Source organism: Phyllostomus hastatus, unplaced genomic scaffold, assembly GCF_019186645.2.
Source record: "Phyllostomus hastatus isolate PE091 unplaced genomic scaffold, TTU_PhHast_1.1 phas_contig_10, whole genome shotgun sequence".
Lineage (NCBI taxonomy): Eukaryota > Metazoa > Chordata > Mammalia > Chiroptera > Phyllostomidae > Phyllostomus > Phyllostomus hastatus.
In genome coordinates, this window is record NW_025333499.1 from 817,779 (window position 1) to 836,641 (window position 18,863).

General features: G+C 47.3%; 2 protein-coding genes across 3 annotated transcripts in view; one reads left to right on the plus strand and one right to left on the minus strand.

Annotated features, from left to right (window-relative positions):
* Nucleotides 1–192, minus strand: part of RRAGB (Ras related GTP binding B) — a 56,981-nt gene extending 56,789 nt beyond the window's left edge. Inside the window, exon 1 of one of the 2 annotated variants that reach the window (XM_045832659.1) lies at nucleotides 173–192. The gene's annotated coding sequence lies outside the window, so the exon portion shown is untranslated. The other variant, XM_045832649.1, reaches the window with a different exon arrangement.
* Nucleotides 193–316: 124 nt separating this feature from the next.
* Nucleotides 317–1,769, plus strand: MAGEH1 (MAGE family member H1). The gene has a single exon (XM_045833017.1). It carries the CDS (start codon nucleotides 569–571, stop codon nucleotides 1,226–1,228), a length of 660 nt encoding a protein of 219 aa, XP_045688973.1. The 5' UTR covers nucleotides 317–568; the 3' UTR covers nucleotides 1,229–1,769.
* The last annotated feature ends 17,094 nt before the right edge of the window (nucleotides 1,770–18,863 follow it).

Consider the following 18,863-nt stretch of genomic DNA (forward strand, 5'->3'; position numbering starts at 1 on the left):
GGACTAGCTGATTCTTTCCACGCCCCCTCCCTACCACCACACAAACACACCCAGCCTGCCTTCCGGGGAAATGGAGAAGGAGACACATTCTTTCCCAAGACCCAAGAGCAAATCTTGTACTAGACTGAAAAATACAGGAATCCTATGCATTTCTTCTCTGCATACCGCTGACCTTGCCAATCCCTAGCCGTCTTTTCGACTCAAGTCCCACCCCTGCAGTGGCCAGCCCCTTTTCCTCTGTGACGGCGGAAATCTGGGTAAAGGAACCACCCACTTCCTTTTGAGAGTTATGGGAGTGCGTGGCAGGCGAGGCGGAGCCAATTCTTCTGCTGAGCATTCTCGCGCGGTTGCAATTGGGGCGAATGCAGGTGGCGGTTGCTCATGCAAGTCAGTTTGCGTGGGAGTGAGCGCTGTCTCTGAGAACGTCTGGCTTTTTGCTGCAAAGACTGTATTGACTTTGGTGGCTTCGGCAGTAGACTCTTCCTAAGGTAGAGATAGTTGCTTTCTGCAGAAGTTATAAGCATTTTTCCCTAAGATTGCTATAGGCTCAGCGCCCCTAGGAAGAGACATGCCACGGGGACGAAAGAGTAGGCGCCGCCGTAACGCAAGGGCCGCAGAAGAGAACCGCAACAATCGTAAGATACAGGCCTCAGAAGCTTCGGAGACCCCGATGGCTGCCTCTGTGGTCCCGAGCACCCCCGAGGACGACCTTAGCGGCCCAGAGGAAAACCCAAGCACTCCGGAGGAGGCCTCCAACACCCCTGAGGAACCCTCCAGTATGGCTGAAGCGCAAAAGACCTCGGTAGCCCGGAGCAATTTTCAAGGTACCAAAAAAAGTCTCCTGATGTCCATATTAGCCCTCATTTTCATCATGGGCAACAGCGCCAAGGAGGCTCTGGTCTGGAAAGTGCTGGGGAAGTTGGGGATGCAGCCTGGCCGGCAACACAGCATCTTTGGCGATCCAAAGAAGGTTGTCACAGAAGAGTTTGTGCGCAGAGGGTACCTGATTTATAAGCCGGTGCCCCGTAGCAGTCCCGTAGAGTATGAATTCTTCTGGGGACCTCGAGCACACGTGGAATCCAGCAAGCTGAAAGTCATGCATTTTGTGGCAAGGGTGCGTAACCGATGCTCCAAGGACTGGCCTTGTAATTACGATTGGGATTCAGATGATGATGCAGAAGTTGAGGCTATCCTCAATTCAGGTGCTGGAGGTTACTCTGCCCCTTAGGGAAAACTGGTGCAGACCTTTAGGGGAGAGGTGTTGTAAAGAGCTTCATGGGTACCCCAAGGAGTACATCACCTGGGTTCTCAGTTCAATATTACAGTGAAGGGGGTACACTGTGTTTAGTATTTGTGATCAGTGCTACTAGTTTAACTGCAAAATAGAGCGTTTGCTTTAGATATTGTAAAGTTTTATTAATTTTAATATAGTGTTGATTAAGGTCACAATATGTTTAAGATATTTGAAGAAAGATATTTTCTCCTTTTTCCTGTCACTGAAATTTAGTATAACACTTTTGCTATTGTTATAAAATGAAGTCTTTCCATTATATTCTGTGCTGTGGTGCCTATTTTATATCACTGACTAGGCTGTTCTTTGAAACTGTAATAACCAGTAAAATGTGAAAGGAGGGTGGGGGGAAGCATTTACATCTGACTTTTCTGAAAACCTTTGTGTGTGCTGTTGTGTAAAGAAGACCTAAAAGTACCATGACTTTGCTTAGTTACTGCAAAATATAGGGGGGAAAATAAAAGCATAATGATGAGGACACCTTGTTCATTTATTGACCACCAGGTATGTGTGAAGCACCAGTGTACATTCTGAAAATGCTCCTTAGCACACAGCCCTCAGTACTAAAGAATGTCCTAGGTTACATGGGAGAGACAAATATGTAAACTGGCAGTGTGGTAAGTGCTGTAGTAGGGATGAGCGTGGGGTGCCACGAAAATACAGAAAAGCTAATGTGACCTGCCGTGGGGTTGGGACAAGAAAGAGGACATCATAGGGTGCTATGAAAATCCAAGAGATGCTTAAGTAAGCTTGGGAGGATTTGAAAGGGGCATCAGAGCATACTATGGAAACATTGGGTATCGGATATTTGTGAATACTTACCCCAGCTTGGGGGAGGGGGGTATGGGCAAAGGGAAAGGAAAATCAGGGTGCAGTAGAAATAGAAAATACACTTAAATCAGCTTGACAGGAGGGCAGAGGAGAGAGAGGTGGTGGCAGGTAAAAGGACATTGTGAGGCACTACAGAAATTCAAAAGATGTGACTGTGAGAAAATTCTTGGTGATGTGACAGGGGGTCTGAAAATAATCATGGAGTAGGGGCAAAGAGTAAATAGGGAGACACTAAAGGCAGCACAGACTTTAGGGGAAAGACATCCTTCACTGAGCTATTAAGGTTACGTCAAGGGAAGTGGAGAAAAAGAAATCAGATGGGGAAGAGGTGAGCAGGGTCTAGAACATCAAAGGGTGGGAGTCATGGCTGGTTATAATGAGAACACAAATGGTTAATAAAAATGAAAATCCTGGAATAATAAAAATGGCTCCTCACAGCAAAGCACAGATGGAGTCTTGGATGAGGCAGAGACAAGATTTGACAAGGTGGGGCATCTCTGAAAGGTAACCTGGCATTTCTGTCAGGGATGTCAGGTTTGTCAGGGTGTACAAATTGTTTTAAAAGTGTGGGGTGTGTGTGTGTGTGTGTGTGTGTGTCCAGGGGGTGGGGCAGAATTAGCACTTTGTCTCCTTCAGCCAGTGTGGTAAATACAGAGGGCTCTCTGGCAGGGTGGTGGCCCATGGTATATACTAAGTCATGTGGTATCAGGTTGCTTCCCACTTGACTGTATCGAGGAGTTCAATGCATTCATTCTCACCTCACTGTACCTAGGTGTTCCATGCCCTTCCCATCCATTCTATCACCAGGGCCTTTGGAAGCCTCTCCCTCACCCTGCAGCAAATGTGGGGATGTAGCAGTCATCCCTCACACTCGAATCGGCTCCAGGCAAGGAACACATATAGGGATCTCTGGCGACCCCCAGAGTGACCACATTCACCTCTGGAATCAACACTTGTGGAACTAAGTGCACTAATAGGGAACACTAAGGAAGGGTACCTCACCTAGCTTCGTGGGGGCACAGAGGGAGCAGCTGTCACACGCAAAAGAGTGGCCAGGGTACTCTGCTTTCAGCCGTGTGCAAGGTAAGGTCCCTGGGGATCAGGGTTGGCTAACACATGACTTTCTGGCAAAGGCTCAGAGACCCATAGACATAAGCCTGCAAGTAAAGGGGGCTACACATAGAAGTAGGAACTACGACCTCTCAGCAGCTTCAAATTCATTCAGCCACCAAGAAAACAGAGAAAGCCTTCTATGATTCAGGCAGAGTGACAGCAACTGGGCTGCAAAAAATTAAAAGGAGCATGTCTGGCCCTGCGGGGGCCATATTTGTCAATACCACCTCCAGAGGTAGTCAGGTGTGAGTCTGAGGCTCAGATTACTAAATGACTTTCCCGTCTAGAGCCACAAGGGTGGCAACTGACTTATTCTAGACAAGACCCTGAGTGCATTCCCTACAAATCCAGAGTGCTTTCCTACAGGCCACGCTGCGGTCCCTCTCTGCCTGCCAATGCACTCACAAGGTCTCTGTCTTAAAAAGACACTGGTGAGGGCAGTGGGACAGGTCTCAGTAAGCCCGACTGCAGCCTCAAGGCCTTTTGGTGACAAGGCTGACTTTAAATTCTCCCCCTTTTATAGGAAGAGGCTCAGAGAAGTCAGACCCCTCCAGGGCAGTCAGTTAGTAAGTGGGAGAGCCTACAGAGCAGGGATGCACTGAGCCTCTCCCCTGTACCAAGGTCGTGCCTCACACTATCTCTGCTAGGTCAGTAATATTACACCCCTTTCCCCCGTTTACAGGAAGCACCAGCTAGCTCAGGGGAAGAAATAACGTCCTTCTAGAACCTGTCAGAATCCATGTTTTCTTCAGCTCTGGTGGGGAATATCCGTCCAATGGTCTAAAATGGTCCTTTGCTAGTGCGAGCCAAGACGCTTAATCCAGCCAGAGAACCAGTACAAAGGGAGAAAGGGTGGGAGAACATGCCAAGCTGCACTGTCCAATGATGGCTGCTGGAACTGGGAGGGCTTCAGGCAGGAGGCTCCACAGGGCAGCACAAAGGATTGGGTGGCCTGGCCTAACCCAGCCAGAGAGCAATCAATGCCTCAGGCTCATTCTCCCCCACCCCTCGGCCTGGAGGTTTAGTGTCTCCCACCCCTCCCCAGCCCTCAACATGCTGCACTGGTAGTGCAAACAGTTAACTTTCATTTGATTAGCTCAAGACTAAACAAGGGCTGGCTTTCCAGTGGCTGTAAAATGGATGACAGGGCTGAGGGAGAGACAGATAAAGGGGCTTCGGGAAGGTGGTGAGAAAAAGAACATTCATCGTTTCTCTTCCATAAATCCTTTGAGCTTTGTGCAGTAACTAGAGAGGACACTCGCTGGGAGCCTCTTGCTGTGTAAATCAGCAACCTAAGCTGCCCCCACCACCCAGCAATTTCCACAAAGTGAGTTGAAAAGCTTCAGTTTTCCTTGGCCAGCATTCCTCCTGAGTGAATTGAGTTTCTGGGTCCTAGAGCCCCCGAGTTGTTCAGGAAGCTCAGGTATGCAGAGCCCCAAAGTCCCCAGTGCATAGCCAGACTGGCAGCTGCCATGTGCTGCTTGCCTAAATTGTGCCAGACACTTTGATGGCTGTTTTCATGCATTGTCCCTAACTCTTGCAGCAGTCCGGCAAAGTAGGCACCACCAGGCCAAGTTTACAGAGGACGAAACTCAGGGTCAGAGAACAGAAGCAGATTGCTAGGGTCCCCTGGTTGGTCACTGAAGCCTTGGACATGAACTCGGGCCAACCAAGCCTGAAGCCAGCACTGTTTTACCACAACAGCAGGCTGCATCACCAGGACCCCTGGGGCTGCACCCAGCCTTGGGGAAGACTTCTGTCTTCAAACTCCATCGCCACCCAGGGTCCAAGTGAGAAAGAGCATGCGGGATGGGGTGAGGAGGCTTGGGAAAATAAAGTTAATGATCCATTTGGGGATTAGATGTGGATGTCCCTTCATGCTGATCTGTTGCAGGCCTCATCACCAGGTATCCTTGAGGGGTTTTTATGTGTGGAATGAGAATTTCCTTCCAAGACAAGTGTGTCTTTCCTGTCACAGCACATTGCCCAGAAACTTGGCCACCCTGAACACTCCGTCAGTCCTCGAATTCTAGGTCCTGGCTATCGCACAGTGGGTCGACCAAACAGCAAACTTTCTGGGCCTGCGACGTTGTTCGCTGGTCACATTTTCGATCCAGAAGGAACAAGGGCCAGCAGAGCAGGGTACCTTGAGCAGGGTAGAGTGCCTGCAGCAAGACACAGGCAGTGAGCAGTGGGTATCAAAAAGATAAGCTGAGGGGTGTCTTCCTGGGACCCATCGTTGTGGCCTTGGCCTTAGCAGTCAGGGGCAGAGCAGACCAAAGCCGTGGTGAAAGGCAGATTTGGATTCTGCCTGGGCCTCCTCAGGCACTCCTGTGAGGTGGGTAGCAGCGAGGATCCCTCTGTCTCCTTCTTTTGGCAGAAGCACAGAAATCCAGCTCTCTGAAGGAAATGACTTTGCCATCACTATGGTGGTGTTGGAGAATAGCGATTGGTATGAAGGTGTGCTGAGCTCTGTATACAGGTTACTCCAGGGCTTGCAATCCGTGAAACACTTAAACATCAAAGAACATTAAAGAAGAATAACGGTGGAGCCATCCAGGGCTCGGAGGAAAGGTTGTGGAGGACAAGTAGACCCTAGGCTTGCACTGCTCATCACAGGGTAGTTTAACGTGGAAGGTAGAGCCCATAACTAGCTGGTGAAAATCAGGCCCGGTTCTCGGCAGGTCAAATTCTGCCTTGGCTTGTGACTAATGAAAGACATCCTTGCAAATGTTATCACAAAGTAAGCAGTACATGAGAAGTACCTGAAATCCCCCCTGTAACGCTGACCAAGGAGGCTCTTCGTTCATTCTTGGCCTGCAAAGTATCAAAAATAACTGGGTCCACGTTAGTTTGGATGTTGAGATTATCTAACAATCCACCCATTCACTCATTCAACACAGGTTTTCAAAGGTCTATTTGTGCCAGTCACAGTTCCAGTTGCCTGGGAAACATATATGAACAAATTGCAAGCTCCGTTGCACGGGAACAGCAAATAAAAGGTAAACTTTTTTCAATACCAAGTGACAGAGTGCCCTAGAAGGTGGTAAGTACTCTGGTTGGTTGCAGTGGGAGTAGCAAGCCCACAGAACACAGAGAAAGGTGCACTGGAAATCCCGGGAAAGAAGGGGAGTATTAAATTCAAAGGTAAAGGGTGGTCGGGGTTGTCCTCATTGGAGGGGGAGAAATTCAGCTAAGAAAGGAAGAAGGTGAGGGGTTCACCTTACTGGTATATAAAAGAAATACTGTTCAGGCAGAAGGACCAGTGAGTGCCAAGGCTCCAAGGCCCAAATGTGTCAGGTTTGAGGAATGGTGGAGAGGCCGGTGTGACTGACATGTTATGAGCAAACAGGACAAGAGCTGCAGATGAGGCCAAAGAGATGAACAGAGTCCCACATTATGCAGGGCCTAGTAGGCCCTTTTAAGAAACTTGGCTTCTGATGGCAATGAAGTGTAGGGGGCAGGAGGAGGGACGCAGTGAGGCATTGAGCAGAGGAGTAGCACAATTTGACTTACCTTTTGACAGGACCACTTGGAATACTTACTACATTGAGAATAGAGTGAAAGTGGGCAATGGTGGGGGCAGGGAGACCAGTAGGAAGCTAGAGCTGTAAGTCCACCTAGACATGATGGTGATTTGCATCATCCTGGTCACAGTAGATATGGTGAGAACAGCTCAGTTTCTGGATATAGTTTGAGGTCGACTCAACAGAATTGCTGATGGTTTGGATGTGGAGTGTCAGAGGAGTCAGGGATGACTGCAATTGTTTTTTTTCTCGAGCAGCTACTAGAATGGTATGACGGCCAACTGATACGGAAGAAGGCTGTGGTTAGAGCAGATCTTATAGTTGGGAGAGGGGGGTCAGGAACTCAGGTTCGATGTGTTGAAGTAAGGAAATGTCTCTTTGACACTCGTGCATTGAAAAGCAGCTGTATACAATTCAGTTGTGTAGCAGTTGGGAATTTGGCTGAAAGGTTGTGCCTAAGAAGCCATGAGACTACAGGTTGTCAGCTAGGGGGTGAGTGTATACAGGTGTCACAGGTGTGCACAGGTGTGCACAGGTAACCAGGTTCTTAGTGATCAAGGACAAAGAATTGAACCGAACACACAAAGTTTATAGCATAAAGAAAGAGGGGAGGTTTATTAAGTGATAGTACGTACCACAGGACACGGGAGTGAGCCAGCTCTGAGCAGAGGGAAAAAAAAGGGCACGTGGGCTGGGGGATTCTATTCTTATAGGGGCAGAAGCCCCCCCTGCTAGTCTTTGGCGGGCTTTTCCTGCGCAGGTACAAGGAGTTGGATTTCAAAGCTACTGCGCATGCGTGGTTTCCCATGACTTTCTTGATTGGCTACTGGAGAAGGGAGTCCCACAGTGTTATTTCATTATAATGATATTATAATGAATCAGGGGTAGCGCGCAGGCGCATTCTATGATTCAGAGTTACCCCAGAAAACAGGAACAACCCATCTTAGGGGGTCTTTGTCATGTATAGGTGTTTTCTACCTCAGCCCTGCGGGGCCTCTGGAGCTTCCTTCCTGACTACCTCCTGCCTCACAGGGAAGAGCAGAAGAGAAGAAGATCATGGACAGTTGCCTGCAGCATAAAGGCATCTGGGAGAAGATGGGGCACCAGCTGAGGAGAGTGAGAGGTGTCACCAGTGCTATAGACTGAGAGTGAAGTGCCCCGGGAGCCATGTGAGGCTAACTGTATCAAGGTGGAGCCAGTGGTCAGCTGTGCACAAGGGGCTGATATGAGGTGAAATAAGGGGGAGGGGGAGAAGTGACCTCTGGACTTAGTGAGGCACAGGTCCCAGGTGACCTTGATGAGAGCAGCTTCATGGGAAGGTTGAGTGACAAAGCCTGCTTTGGACAGTTTAGAGAGAGACTGGGAGGAGAGGAGCCAGTGAGTATAGACGTGTCTTTAGAGGAGTTTTGCTGCAAAGGGAAGGAAAGAAATCAGGCAGTGTCTGGTGGAGGAAGAGGCAGTCAGGGAAAGATTTATTTCAGATGGAAGAAATAGCATTGTGCTGGAGGGAGGTGCTCACTGGAGAGGCGTGAAATCAACAGCACAGGGCAAGCAGAGAGAATTGTTGGAACAGTCACTTCGAGTTAGCAGAAGGGCACTTGGACCTCACATGAAGAGAAAGGCTACAGCATGCTCAAGGAGCTGCAAAGCAGCACGTCCAGGACCTTCCTGGACCGTGGGGACATCATCCAGGCTTTCTGGCCCCCCTGAATACCTCTATCTGAGGTCAGGCATTTGCAGATTTAGTGCGCCTCCATGTCTGTTGAGCATCTATTATGTGCCAGGCACACCTCAGAGCACCTTAGTAACATTTAATACTCCCCACAAGTCAATGTAGGTTATATGGTGATCCCCATTTTGCAAGCTCTAGATGTGCTGCAGGAGTTGGTCGGATGGACTGGCAAGGGCACTTAGCCGAAAGGTCCAAGCAGTAGAGTTTCGAGCCCAAACAGACTGATTCTCAAGGCAGACTTATAACCACAGGCTTGGACCTGCTGGCAACTCAACGTACGCAGTTACGCTCGCTGCCCCTCAACACTGGTAACAAGGCTCCCCACTGAACCACAGCTGCTTCGAATGACCGTGCGATAGCCAGTCTGTGTGTCTGAGCACCTGCCTCAGGTGTGTGTATGGCCATGTCACTTCAGTGATGGAGCTCTGTCTTGAGTCTGAGACTGAGTGTGGCAAAGCCCCTGTGGTCTTGACTTGCTTAAATCAAACTCCTCCTCTGGAGGCTGGCCCAGCTCCAAGGGGAACTGACATCCCAGAACCACAAAACTGTCCTCTTCTTGACTTTCACAACATGCTTATCACAGGAAGGCTCATTGCCTGTCCAAGCCAAGACAGGACTTCCTTGGGAACATTAATAACTCTGGTCAAATTAAAAGCCACTGTGCCATTTGGGACACTATCCACTAGACTGCTGGGGACACACACACACACACACACACACACACACACACATCTCTTTGTTCACCTTTCGGGGACTTCTCCCATTGGCTTCATCCTGTTGTTTATCCACTCCCTACCAAACCTGTCTGGCAAAAGATCCCATCTGATACCACCTCAAGCATGAGCTTCACTATGAGGGAGAGGCCCATCTGCAGGGTAAGCCCCAGGCTAGATAGATAAGGCTTCCACTGGACTAGGTCTCAGGTTACAGGGTCCAGGCCTCCCCCTGGAGAAGAATGATCATGTGGCTGATCTGAGCCAGCGAGAACCAGTTCCCATTCCATGAGAAAGAAAGGAAGAAGAGATGGAATTGGGGCCGTTGGAGGCCCAGATTTGGACAGCAGCTTAGTTTATAGATGAGCTCTTGCAAGGCGCTCACCCACCTTCTACCCACTCCAGTAGCCCTGACCCAGCAATGGCGATCAAGGCCTTAAGGTGCCCACTCCTCCGCAAATGGACATTTAGTATCATGTTACTGTGTTTTCCACTCAAACAGTGCTTTAGCGAACGTGCCTGAAACTGTGTCCCTCTTTCCAGAGAACAGCTTCTCTGAGATGCTCCCCAGCCCTGCGGCAGCGGCTGCAATTTAGGCTATGACTGAGCCGGTCCTGAGGCATCACTGTCCCATGTGATGTTGTGAGGTGGAGAGCAGCCACCAGGATTGTGTAATAGGCACTTTTGAAATCCTGACAAAATAAACAAGTTCTGGCCCTGGCTGGCGCGTCTCAGTGGACTGAGCACCAGCCTAAGAACCAAAGGGTCACCGGTTCCATTCCCAGTCAGGGCACATGCCTGGGTTGTGGGCCAGGTCCCCAGTAGGGGCTGTGCGAGAGACAACCACACACTGATGTTTCTCTCCCTCTCCTTTTCCCTCCCTCCCCCTCTCTCTAAAGATGAATAAATAAATGAGATCTTTAAAAAATAAATAAACAAATTCTGGGCACCAATTGAGCAGCGGCTGAGGTAAACTATGCAAGATGAGTGGAAACATGCTGGTCCCGGACCCAAGGAGTCCACACAACAGCTTAGGGGCCTGCCTAGCTGACGTTATCTAACCGTAGACACCACTAAAAACATGAATAGTGCTTCCAGCTTTATGGACGCTTTGTGGAAATCAGTCAGCTGATCTTGACGAAGCCCTTCGACTGCTGCTTCTCAAACCATCTGTGGGGAAGGACGAGTATTTGTTCTTTACCAAGTCAGTCACTCACAGATCAACACACTTCTATAACGTAAGGAAAATGAAACGATAGAAAGAAGAAAAATGACAAGGTACAGGTCCTTATGTGTTTGAACATCATAGAGACTCTCACCACATGCTATGGCATTCTGAACATGAGCTCTCAGATTCTGTGCTTACTGCAGACCAGAGCAGTAACATACTTTTGCGAAGCAGCAAGTGCCCAGCACACACAGACTGTGGTTTCATCCGTTCTGCTCTGGCACACTACCTGACCTATCAGAGACATTCAATTGGTGGTTACTATGGCAAGGGAATTATTGCACAATAATGTCCTTAACGTGAAGGTGATTAAATAACAAGAAATTGCCAGTAAAAAGAAGGAATATCAAATAATTCGATTATGGACAAAGTGTCGAGAGTTGTGTACACAGGAAGTAGTAGTACAGGAGCTCAGCAAAGAAGATACCGCTGGGTCAAGACTTCTGCTGGGCCTTGGCAGTCAAGGAAGGATGAGACTGACTTAGTCGCTTTTTGTTTTTCACGAGAGTAGGGAAGCTTCATGCTCGTTGCACACATTTCTGCAAGCCCAGAAAGTATAAAGAGTTTGGGAACTATTTAGCCTTAGTCCCAACATGCGGAGGTTACCTGTGCTAACATTTGTGTGTATACTTTCAATGTGTAGGCAAGAAGATAGTAATGATAAATACAGTACAAGCTGTAGTAACCGCCATACATGTATGTATACATATTGAATGCTGTCGACACATATTTATATCAGTTTTCTGTGTATTGATACAAATATGTACCATGATTCAGAGCCCCAGCCTATTATCACTGTTGACCTCATCAGCCCTCTTGGCAAAGATTCCCACAGTTGTTGAGTCTGGGAGTCCCAAAAGGGTGACGCAAATTCCTATCAAGAGGTGTCTGTTCATTACAGTCTGCAACGAGCAATTTGAAGTCCCTGAGAGAGCTTCAATGTAGCCTCCAAGGTAGGGTGATGATGACTCTGCTGATGTGTCCCCAAGCATTTGATACAGCTGCCAGGGCCCAGATGCCAGTGCCGAGCTGCATTTTGTATGGAGGTGAGTGGCACGGCCCTGTCCAAGACCCTGTACAGAAACGTGGACTCCGAAGCAGCTCTGCCAAAGCCACACTGCCCCTCTCAGAATACCAGTCGCCCCTGCCCATCTGACCCAGGATATCTGCAAACAAGTCTCCTGTCTCTAACAAAGTGCACTACCAGAATGTTAAAAGCTCTAAACTGCTGATCTGGGCAGTCTGCAGAGCACGTGCCCGTGTGTGTGTGTGTGTGTACACACACGAGCGCGCACGCACACACACACACACACGGTCCTACTCTCACACATCCACGTGTTCCTGCCTCGCTGAGAAGGAACTGCCTAATTGTGGAGAGAACAGTTATCGCAGCTGCCCCTGTCTACGTGTACCCAGGGAAGTTCAGAGGAGCTGGCTGCTCCCAAACTCTGGTCTCCCCACCCTTGTTGTAGAGGAATCCCCTCACACCTCAGCTCATACAGGACAGAATTATCATTTGCCTCAGGGGACTGTCCTAAGCGGCAAAAGGAAAGACCAAGCAATAAGCAAAATAAGACCCTACAAACATCGAGATAGAATTGCTCTTTGTCCCAAGGCAGATCACCACAGTTGGTCCACATATCGCCTTAGGCTGGTGAACTTCTCAGCCACACAGAGTGGGGACTTGGCTTGGAGCTAGTCTATGCAAGTTTGATCCTCAGGCAAAGGTTAAGTGAAGGGTGGCACCGGAGCCTAGCCTGTGTGTTGCGGGGGTGGGGGGTGGGGTGGGGGGGGCGATCTCCTTTTCCTTAGAACCTGTTTCCTTTTCTGCTCTTTGGAAGGGCCGCCCCTGCCCCACTGCTTCTCTGTACCTTGCCTGCAGCACATCTTCCTGTCCACTGCCTTGTCTGATCTTTCTTCTGGGCTACCCCTCTTACCCTAGTCCCTGAGGCAACTCACAGAAGCCAGGATATCATGGGCTGCTCTAGCACCGTCATGCTTTCTCAGGACATGGTTGCTCTGTGCTCCCAGTCCTGGAAGACTGTCTGACTGTCCTTATTTTTATGTGCTCCTCTGACCCTGCTGACTCTCTGATGTCCTTTCCTGTTTCAACAGCCCCACCTCTCATTCTCAGTGGATTGAGGAAGGAGTTCTGACAGGCATGCCCTGGGCTCCCAAAGTGATAAAATAAGCTTCCCTTCCCCCAAGCAGGTGACATCTCCACCTTGCCTCTGAGGTCATACAGATAGGCATCAATCTCTCTGTACAGATGCGCACATAAAGCGCATGCCCACAGACAGCCAGCTGTTCTGACTCTCCTGGATGGCCCATTATCTCAATCTCAACTACTGAATGTGTGCTGACAGGCTTACATTCTCAGGCAGACAGACACAGACCCAGGTGCACACGCACAATCATGGGCCCACTCAATATATGTACACCCCATAAATACCTGACATACACTTCCATGCCGACAAACATGCCTAAACATGCATAGGCACCTTAAAGTTACAGTGTGACACACAAGCACCCAAATATATACACACATGTGCACACAAGGACAGAGAAACTCTCAGGGGGTAATGATGCCCAGAAATACCCCCTAAATGCACACATACCTGGCAACCAACACACATTACAAAAACAAGTAGCAAACTTAGGGGATGTCTCTTCTTGTCACTTCCTAAAGCAGAGAAGTCAAGGTTGGACTGGCTGCTGAGAGTTCCTTGTCCATATCTACCCCCCAGTCTCACCCCAGCCCTGGCAGACTATGGAACGTACTCATTTCTTAACAAGGATATGGGGAGGAAACGATACCCTTCCCTGTATCACAGATTCATGAGTGTGGACCTTCCTGCCAGTGACATCTCTGCACAGCACGAGAAAGCCTTGGGTTGGACGCACATTGTGGTGCTTGGGAATGGAGATCTTGGACCATTTATCCTCAGACTGGCGGAGCTAACCAGCAGGCCATCAGGAATGGTACTAATTTCTTGACTGTGGGTGGGAGCCCCTGGAGCTGAGGAAACATCAATAATTGCACTGATACAACTGCCTTTCATTCTCTGACACAGAATTCCTATTTGGTGGACACACACGTGCGCGCGCACGCGCACGCGCACACACACACACACACACACACACACACACACACCCTGCTCCCAACACTCTGGTCTATGATCATCCAGTTTCCCAGTCCTCATGGATTGGGGCTGCTAGTACTACTTACATCCTTTGGGAAAGATTGGGACTTGGCATCAGAGCGTTTGACTACCTCACTTTCACTGGGCTGTGTGACAGTGGACAAACCTTTCACATTTTTGAGTCTCATAGGTGTAACAATAATAGTGCCTACTCAACAAGATGGCTAGGCAGGTTACATGAGGGGCCGTGGATGCAACTGCCTTGTAAAGTGCAAGGGGGAGATAAGCAGATATTATGAGTCTTGTCATTGCTAAATATAAAAATAGGTAGGGCCCTGGCTGGTATGGCTCAGTGGATTGAGCACTGGCCTGTGAACCAAAGGGTCACGGTTTGATTCCCAGTCAGCGCACAAGCCTGGGTTGTGGGCCAGGTCCCCAGTAGGGGCTGTGTGAGAGGCAACCACACATTGATGTTTCTCTTCCTCTCTGTCTCCCTCCCTTCCCCTCTCTCTAAAAATAAATAAATAGAATCTTCAAAAAAATAGATAGGAAAGAGTACTGTGACGCTGGTTCACATTCCCACCAAGGCGGGGAAAGGAGCCTGTCTGTGCTGTCTGATTCCTCTGGAAAGCACAGCAGAGTCTGTGGCCAGAGCATGAGTCCAGGGGTCAATCCCTCACCATCCCATGGAGCTTACTAGAATGCAAGCTCCACGGGATCAGGCTTTCGTTTTTTTGTTTGCTTTATTCACTGATATAACCCAGGTGCCTAGAGTGGTGCCTCGGGCATATTCAACCGTCCAAAAATACTAGGTGTGTGAGTCAATGAGTCCTGCTGTGCATCTAGTGAAAAAAGATGTCAATGACAGTGATAATAAATACTTTCAAGGTGTTGAGGTATTCCCACAAAGAAAGCAGATGACAGCAGAATATTACCTCACTCGTGCTTAAATGAGGGATATGGAATGATTCCAAAATATAAAGACCACCGAAGCTGAGGGGACACTGCAATGAATCATTAATCTAAGGGTCGATTGCGCAACAGCATGGCCAGGGATGTTGGTAGGATGCTCTGAAGGTGGTATGGGATTCTTCCCCTGATCCTGGGACAGATTCTTGAATGGGGAAGGAATGGGATTCATAGCTACGGCCTACAGTAATTGAGCACCTATGATGTTCTGGGAGTGTATTTATATTATAAAATGTCACCCTCACCACACCCCTATTGATAAGGTTTATAGTCCCCCATTTTCCACATGGCATGCCCGGAATTCAGAGAGGTTGGATAGCTTATAAAGGCCCATGAGAGATTTCTATTTAAGTGGCAGACTAAAGATTTAACATCGGGTCTCTCCAAGTCCAAAATATGTACTTTCCTCTTAAATCTTAAACAGCACCGCCCTCCATTGTCCGAGAGCTGGTTAAACGTGCTAATGTGGGATATGCCAGTTTTTAGGGGAAGTTTGAAACCACGAGAGGGATTTAGACACAATAAATTGATATGGAGGCACATTTTCACAGACTATCTATTAACAAAACCTCAAACTTGAACACAGTATGCTCCATTGTGCGAAGACTACTTCTTGGTTTTTCAAAAAGAATCCTACTTTGCCAGTACACGCTTCAGTGGATACTAAAGGTGGACAGGGGAGGGCTGCTTACATTCATGATTAAAGATTCGTCAGGCTCTTCCAGCTTGGCCTCTTCATCTCAGGCAGTTAAGGAGCCAATTCAAAGTTCTACTTACTCCTCCTTCTCCTCTATGAAATGATGCCTGGGCATTGGAGGGAAGGGTGTGGCTTACGTGATAGTGATATAATGGCAGTGCAAAGACGCCCTCAGTCTCAGTGCTATTCTTTGGATTCTGTTCATGTGGCTCTGCAGTTGGAATACTTGTTTGTTACTGGACTGTCCTCTCACTAGACTTGTGGGTGGGTTCCCTTGAGGTTTGGTTGCAACTCAGAGTTGACTCCAATGTGGGTGGCCAGTGTAACAGTCATTACAACAAGAGCCTCTGGTCATTTTACCTTACACATTGTGCTGTGTTGAGTAGTGTGCCCCCAAGAGTCATGTCAATCTGGCATCTCAGAGTATGACTTTATTTTGGAAATAAAGCCTATGCTGATGTAATTAGTTAAAATGAGGCCATGCTGGACTAGGGTGGACCCTAAACTCAATACAACTGTTGTCTTCATATAAAATAAAGGACACACAGAGACACGAGCCGACATGAAGGAGCACAGCATACAAAGACGAAGGCAAGGATTAGAGCGATGCATGTACAAGCCAAGGAACACCACGGATGGCAGCAACCACCAGAGGCTAGGAAGAGCAAGGAAGGACCCTCCTCTACAGGCTTCAGAGGGAGTGTGGGCCTACCAATAACTTGCTTCAGACATCTAGCCTCCAGAACTATGAGAGAATATGTTTCTGTTGTTCTAAACTACCCACTTTGTGGTACTTTTGTTACAGCAGCTCTGAGAATCTAACATGCAACCAGTAACCAAAGGTTTTGAGCACATACCTCCGGTGTTTGTATATTTAACTTACCATTTATATGATGGTGACACTACATTGGTAGGAGTACGCAATGCTCTTCATAAAACAGACACTAAAATTAGAAATTGGAAAGGACATGATAAAAACTAAATATGCTTAGAATTTCTAACATTTTCTTCCTACACCTCAATAGCTCTTACTCACCTCGTCCTTGTGCACACCCCACTTTGTAGACCAACGTGGTCCAAGATCTGTTCATCCAAGTTGGAGTGACTCTGGTGTGCTCAACAACAAACACTAAGCTGTCTTCAGACACTTACATGAGGCTGCTGACATATTCTCGATCTTGTCTAAAGCAAATGGCCACTGTGGGAAGGTTCAAGAGTTCGGGGTCTGATCTCTCCAAATCCACTCTGAGTAAAGTGTCTCCACAGACTGCAAGAAAACTTTTGCTTTCCAACGGTCATACTGGTCCCATTGCTGTTGGCACGTGCCAACTCTTTGTCCAGCTTTCCCATCCATCTAAATAGGACTACTTACAGGAATTGTCAGAACATAATATCAGGACACACATGTGTTAACTGGTTATCTCTTCTCTCTCCCTTCCCCTTCCCACACTTCTTCTGAGAAAAATAAACACTTTATTTTACTTTTCTTTCTAAGAGTCAATGACCTAATTCTCCTATATGCCAAGTCATCCTTCTTCCCAAGGCTGCATTGTGCACTTTTCCTCACCCCAGGACCCTTAGGACTGTTGGAAGGCAAAATACTTATTGAAAAACTAATGACAAATACTTATATATGTTATTTCAAATTAGTACCCCATTATACAACATTGCTTCTGGAAATTACACCATCCAGAAAGAAGCAGATGGTGAGACCGTCTCTTAGATCGAAAGTGTCAAGACGGGACTGCTCCATTCTTGAATATAATTCAAGAAGAGATGGCAGGAAGCCCCAGAAGTGAAGATGGTAACAGATACACTAGTCTCCAACTTCTACTATTATCTCCTGGAGAACCCAGTAGGATCCTCATGGAGTGGGTCCAAGGAATCTTTATTTCCTGGGAATATGCAGGGACATGCTTAAGAATCTTCCCTCTTTGGTAAAGAAGAGCAACCTTTCCAAGGGGTCCTGCCAAGATTTACCACAGTTCTTCTGGCACACTCCTTACTGGTAAGGAAGGAAAGGGACTGGGACAGTTCCCAAGAGTGGCATGCATGCTTGCAGGTCAAAAATTGATGAGGAGAGACGAGCCCTAATTCCTATGAATGGAATGTGGAATATGTGCCCATCCACAATGACAATAGAAACCAGGGCACATCTGATTGAAGATCTTTGTTTCCATTTACTTTCTTATTTTTCATTAATGGGTAAAAGTTATACCCATTAAGCACACTGAAGCAAACTTTTAAAATAGAATAAAGAAGGAAAGTATGAGCCAAAAGCTGCCCAGACCCAACCCTCTGGCCAGGAAAATCACGACAGCATTGTGCCCCCAGCCGAGTTTCTAAAGTAGGACCCCTTTGTTTCTCCAGTCCTGGCAAGAAGTGAGCAGATGATATTTTCTTCTGCACAACTAAGAAATGGCCCGGAGAAGACCAGTTGGGAAAGGCACTGTATTAAGAGGCTCTAGGCAACATATCGACCACCTGCAATATGTGGAACCCCTAGGATCATAATTTGATCAAACAAATTGTATAAGTACATTTAGGAGACAAATTGGGAAAACGGAAACGTTATTGGGTAGTAGATGCTGTTAAGTTAGTCTTAGTCATTGCCTTGGGTGTGATATTGTGCCATGGTTATGATAAAATGGGTCCTTATCTATTAAGGTGTGTTTCTGGATGATGAACTGATGCTTACACTTTGCTTCACAGTACTCCAGAAAAAAAAATGTGTGTATGGGATATACTTGAAACACAAATTGAAAAAACTTAGTGATTGTCGAAATTGATGACTCTTGAACTTAGTGGGTACAGGGAGTGTATTATACATACTATTCCTTCTGCTCTCGTATGTTTGAAATTTTCCATAATAATAAAAAAAATGAAATACTTGAATTACTAAGGGGAACATAGTGACAAGAGATGAGGAACAGAAAAAAAATAAAATAGCCACATTCATGGGAACACAATACCAAGTGAAATATGAAAATGGCCGTGAGCTCTCAGTTACATATTCATAGCTGTCACGCCAATTGCAGATTCAGGCAGATGTAAGCCATCCTTAACATCCTTAGACAAATGGTGCTGGAAGTGATCCTGCAGTTTGAAACAAAGTTTATTTATCTAGAGAAAGAACTTTGAGAGAAGGGGTTATCTTCCCACTTTCTTAAACATGTGTATTGCTTCAAAAATATTTTATTGCTTATGCTATTACAGTTGTCCCATTCTTTTCTCCCCTTTATTTCCCTCGGCCCTATACGCTCCCCACACACCATCATTCCCCCACCTTAGTTCATGTACATGGGTCATACGTATAAGTTCTTTGGCTTCTCCATTTCTCATACTATTCTTAACCGCCCCCACCCCCGTCTATTTTGAACCTACCATTTATGCTTCTTATTCCCTGTACCTCATCCCCCATTCTACACCCTCCTGCTCCCCGCTGATAACCCTCCATGTGATCTCTATTTCTGTGAATCTGTTCCTGTTCTAGCTGTTTGCTTAGTTTGCGTTTGCTTGTTTGTTTATTTGTTTTATTTATTTTTTTTTTAGATTTGGTTGTTGATAGCTGTGTTTGTTGTCATTTTACTGTTCATGGTTGTGATCTTCTTTTTTCTTA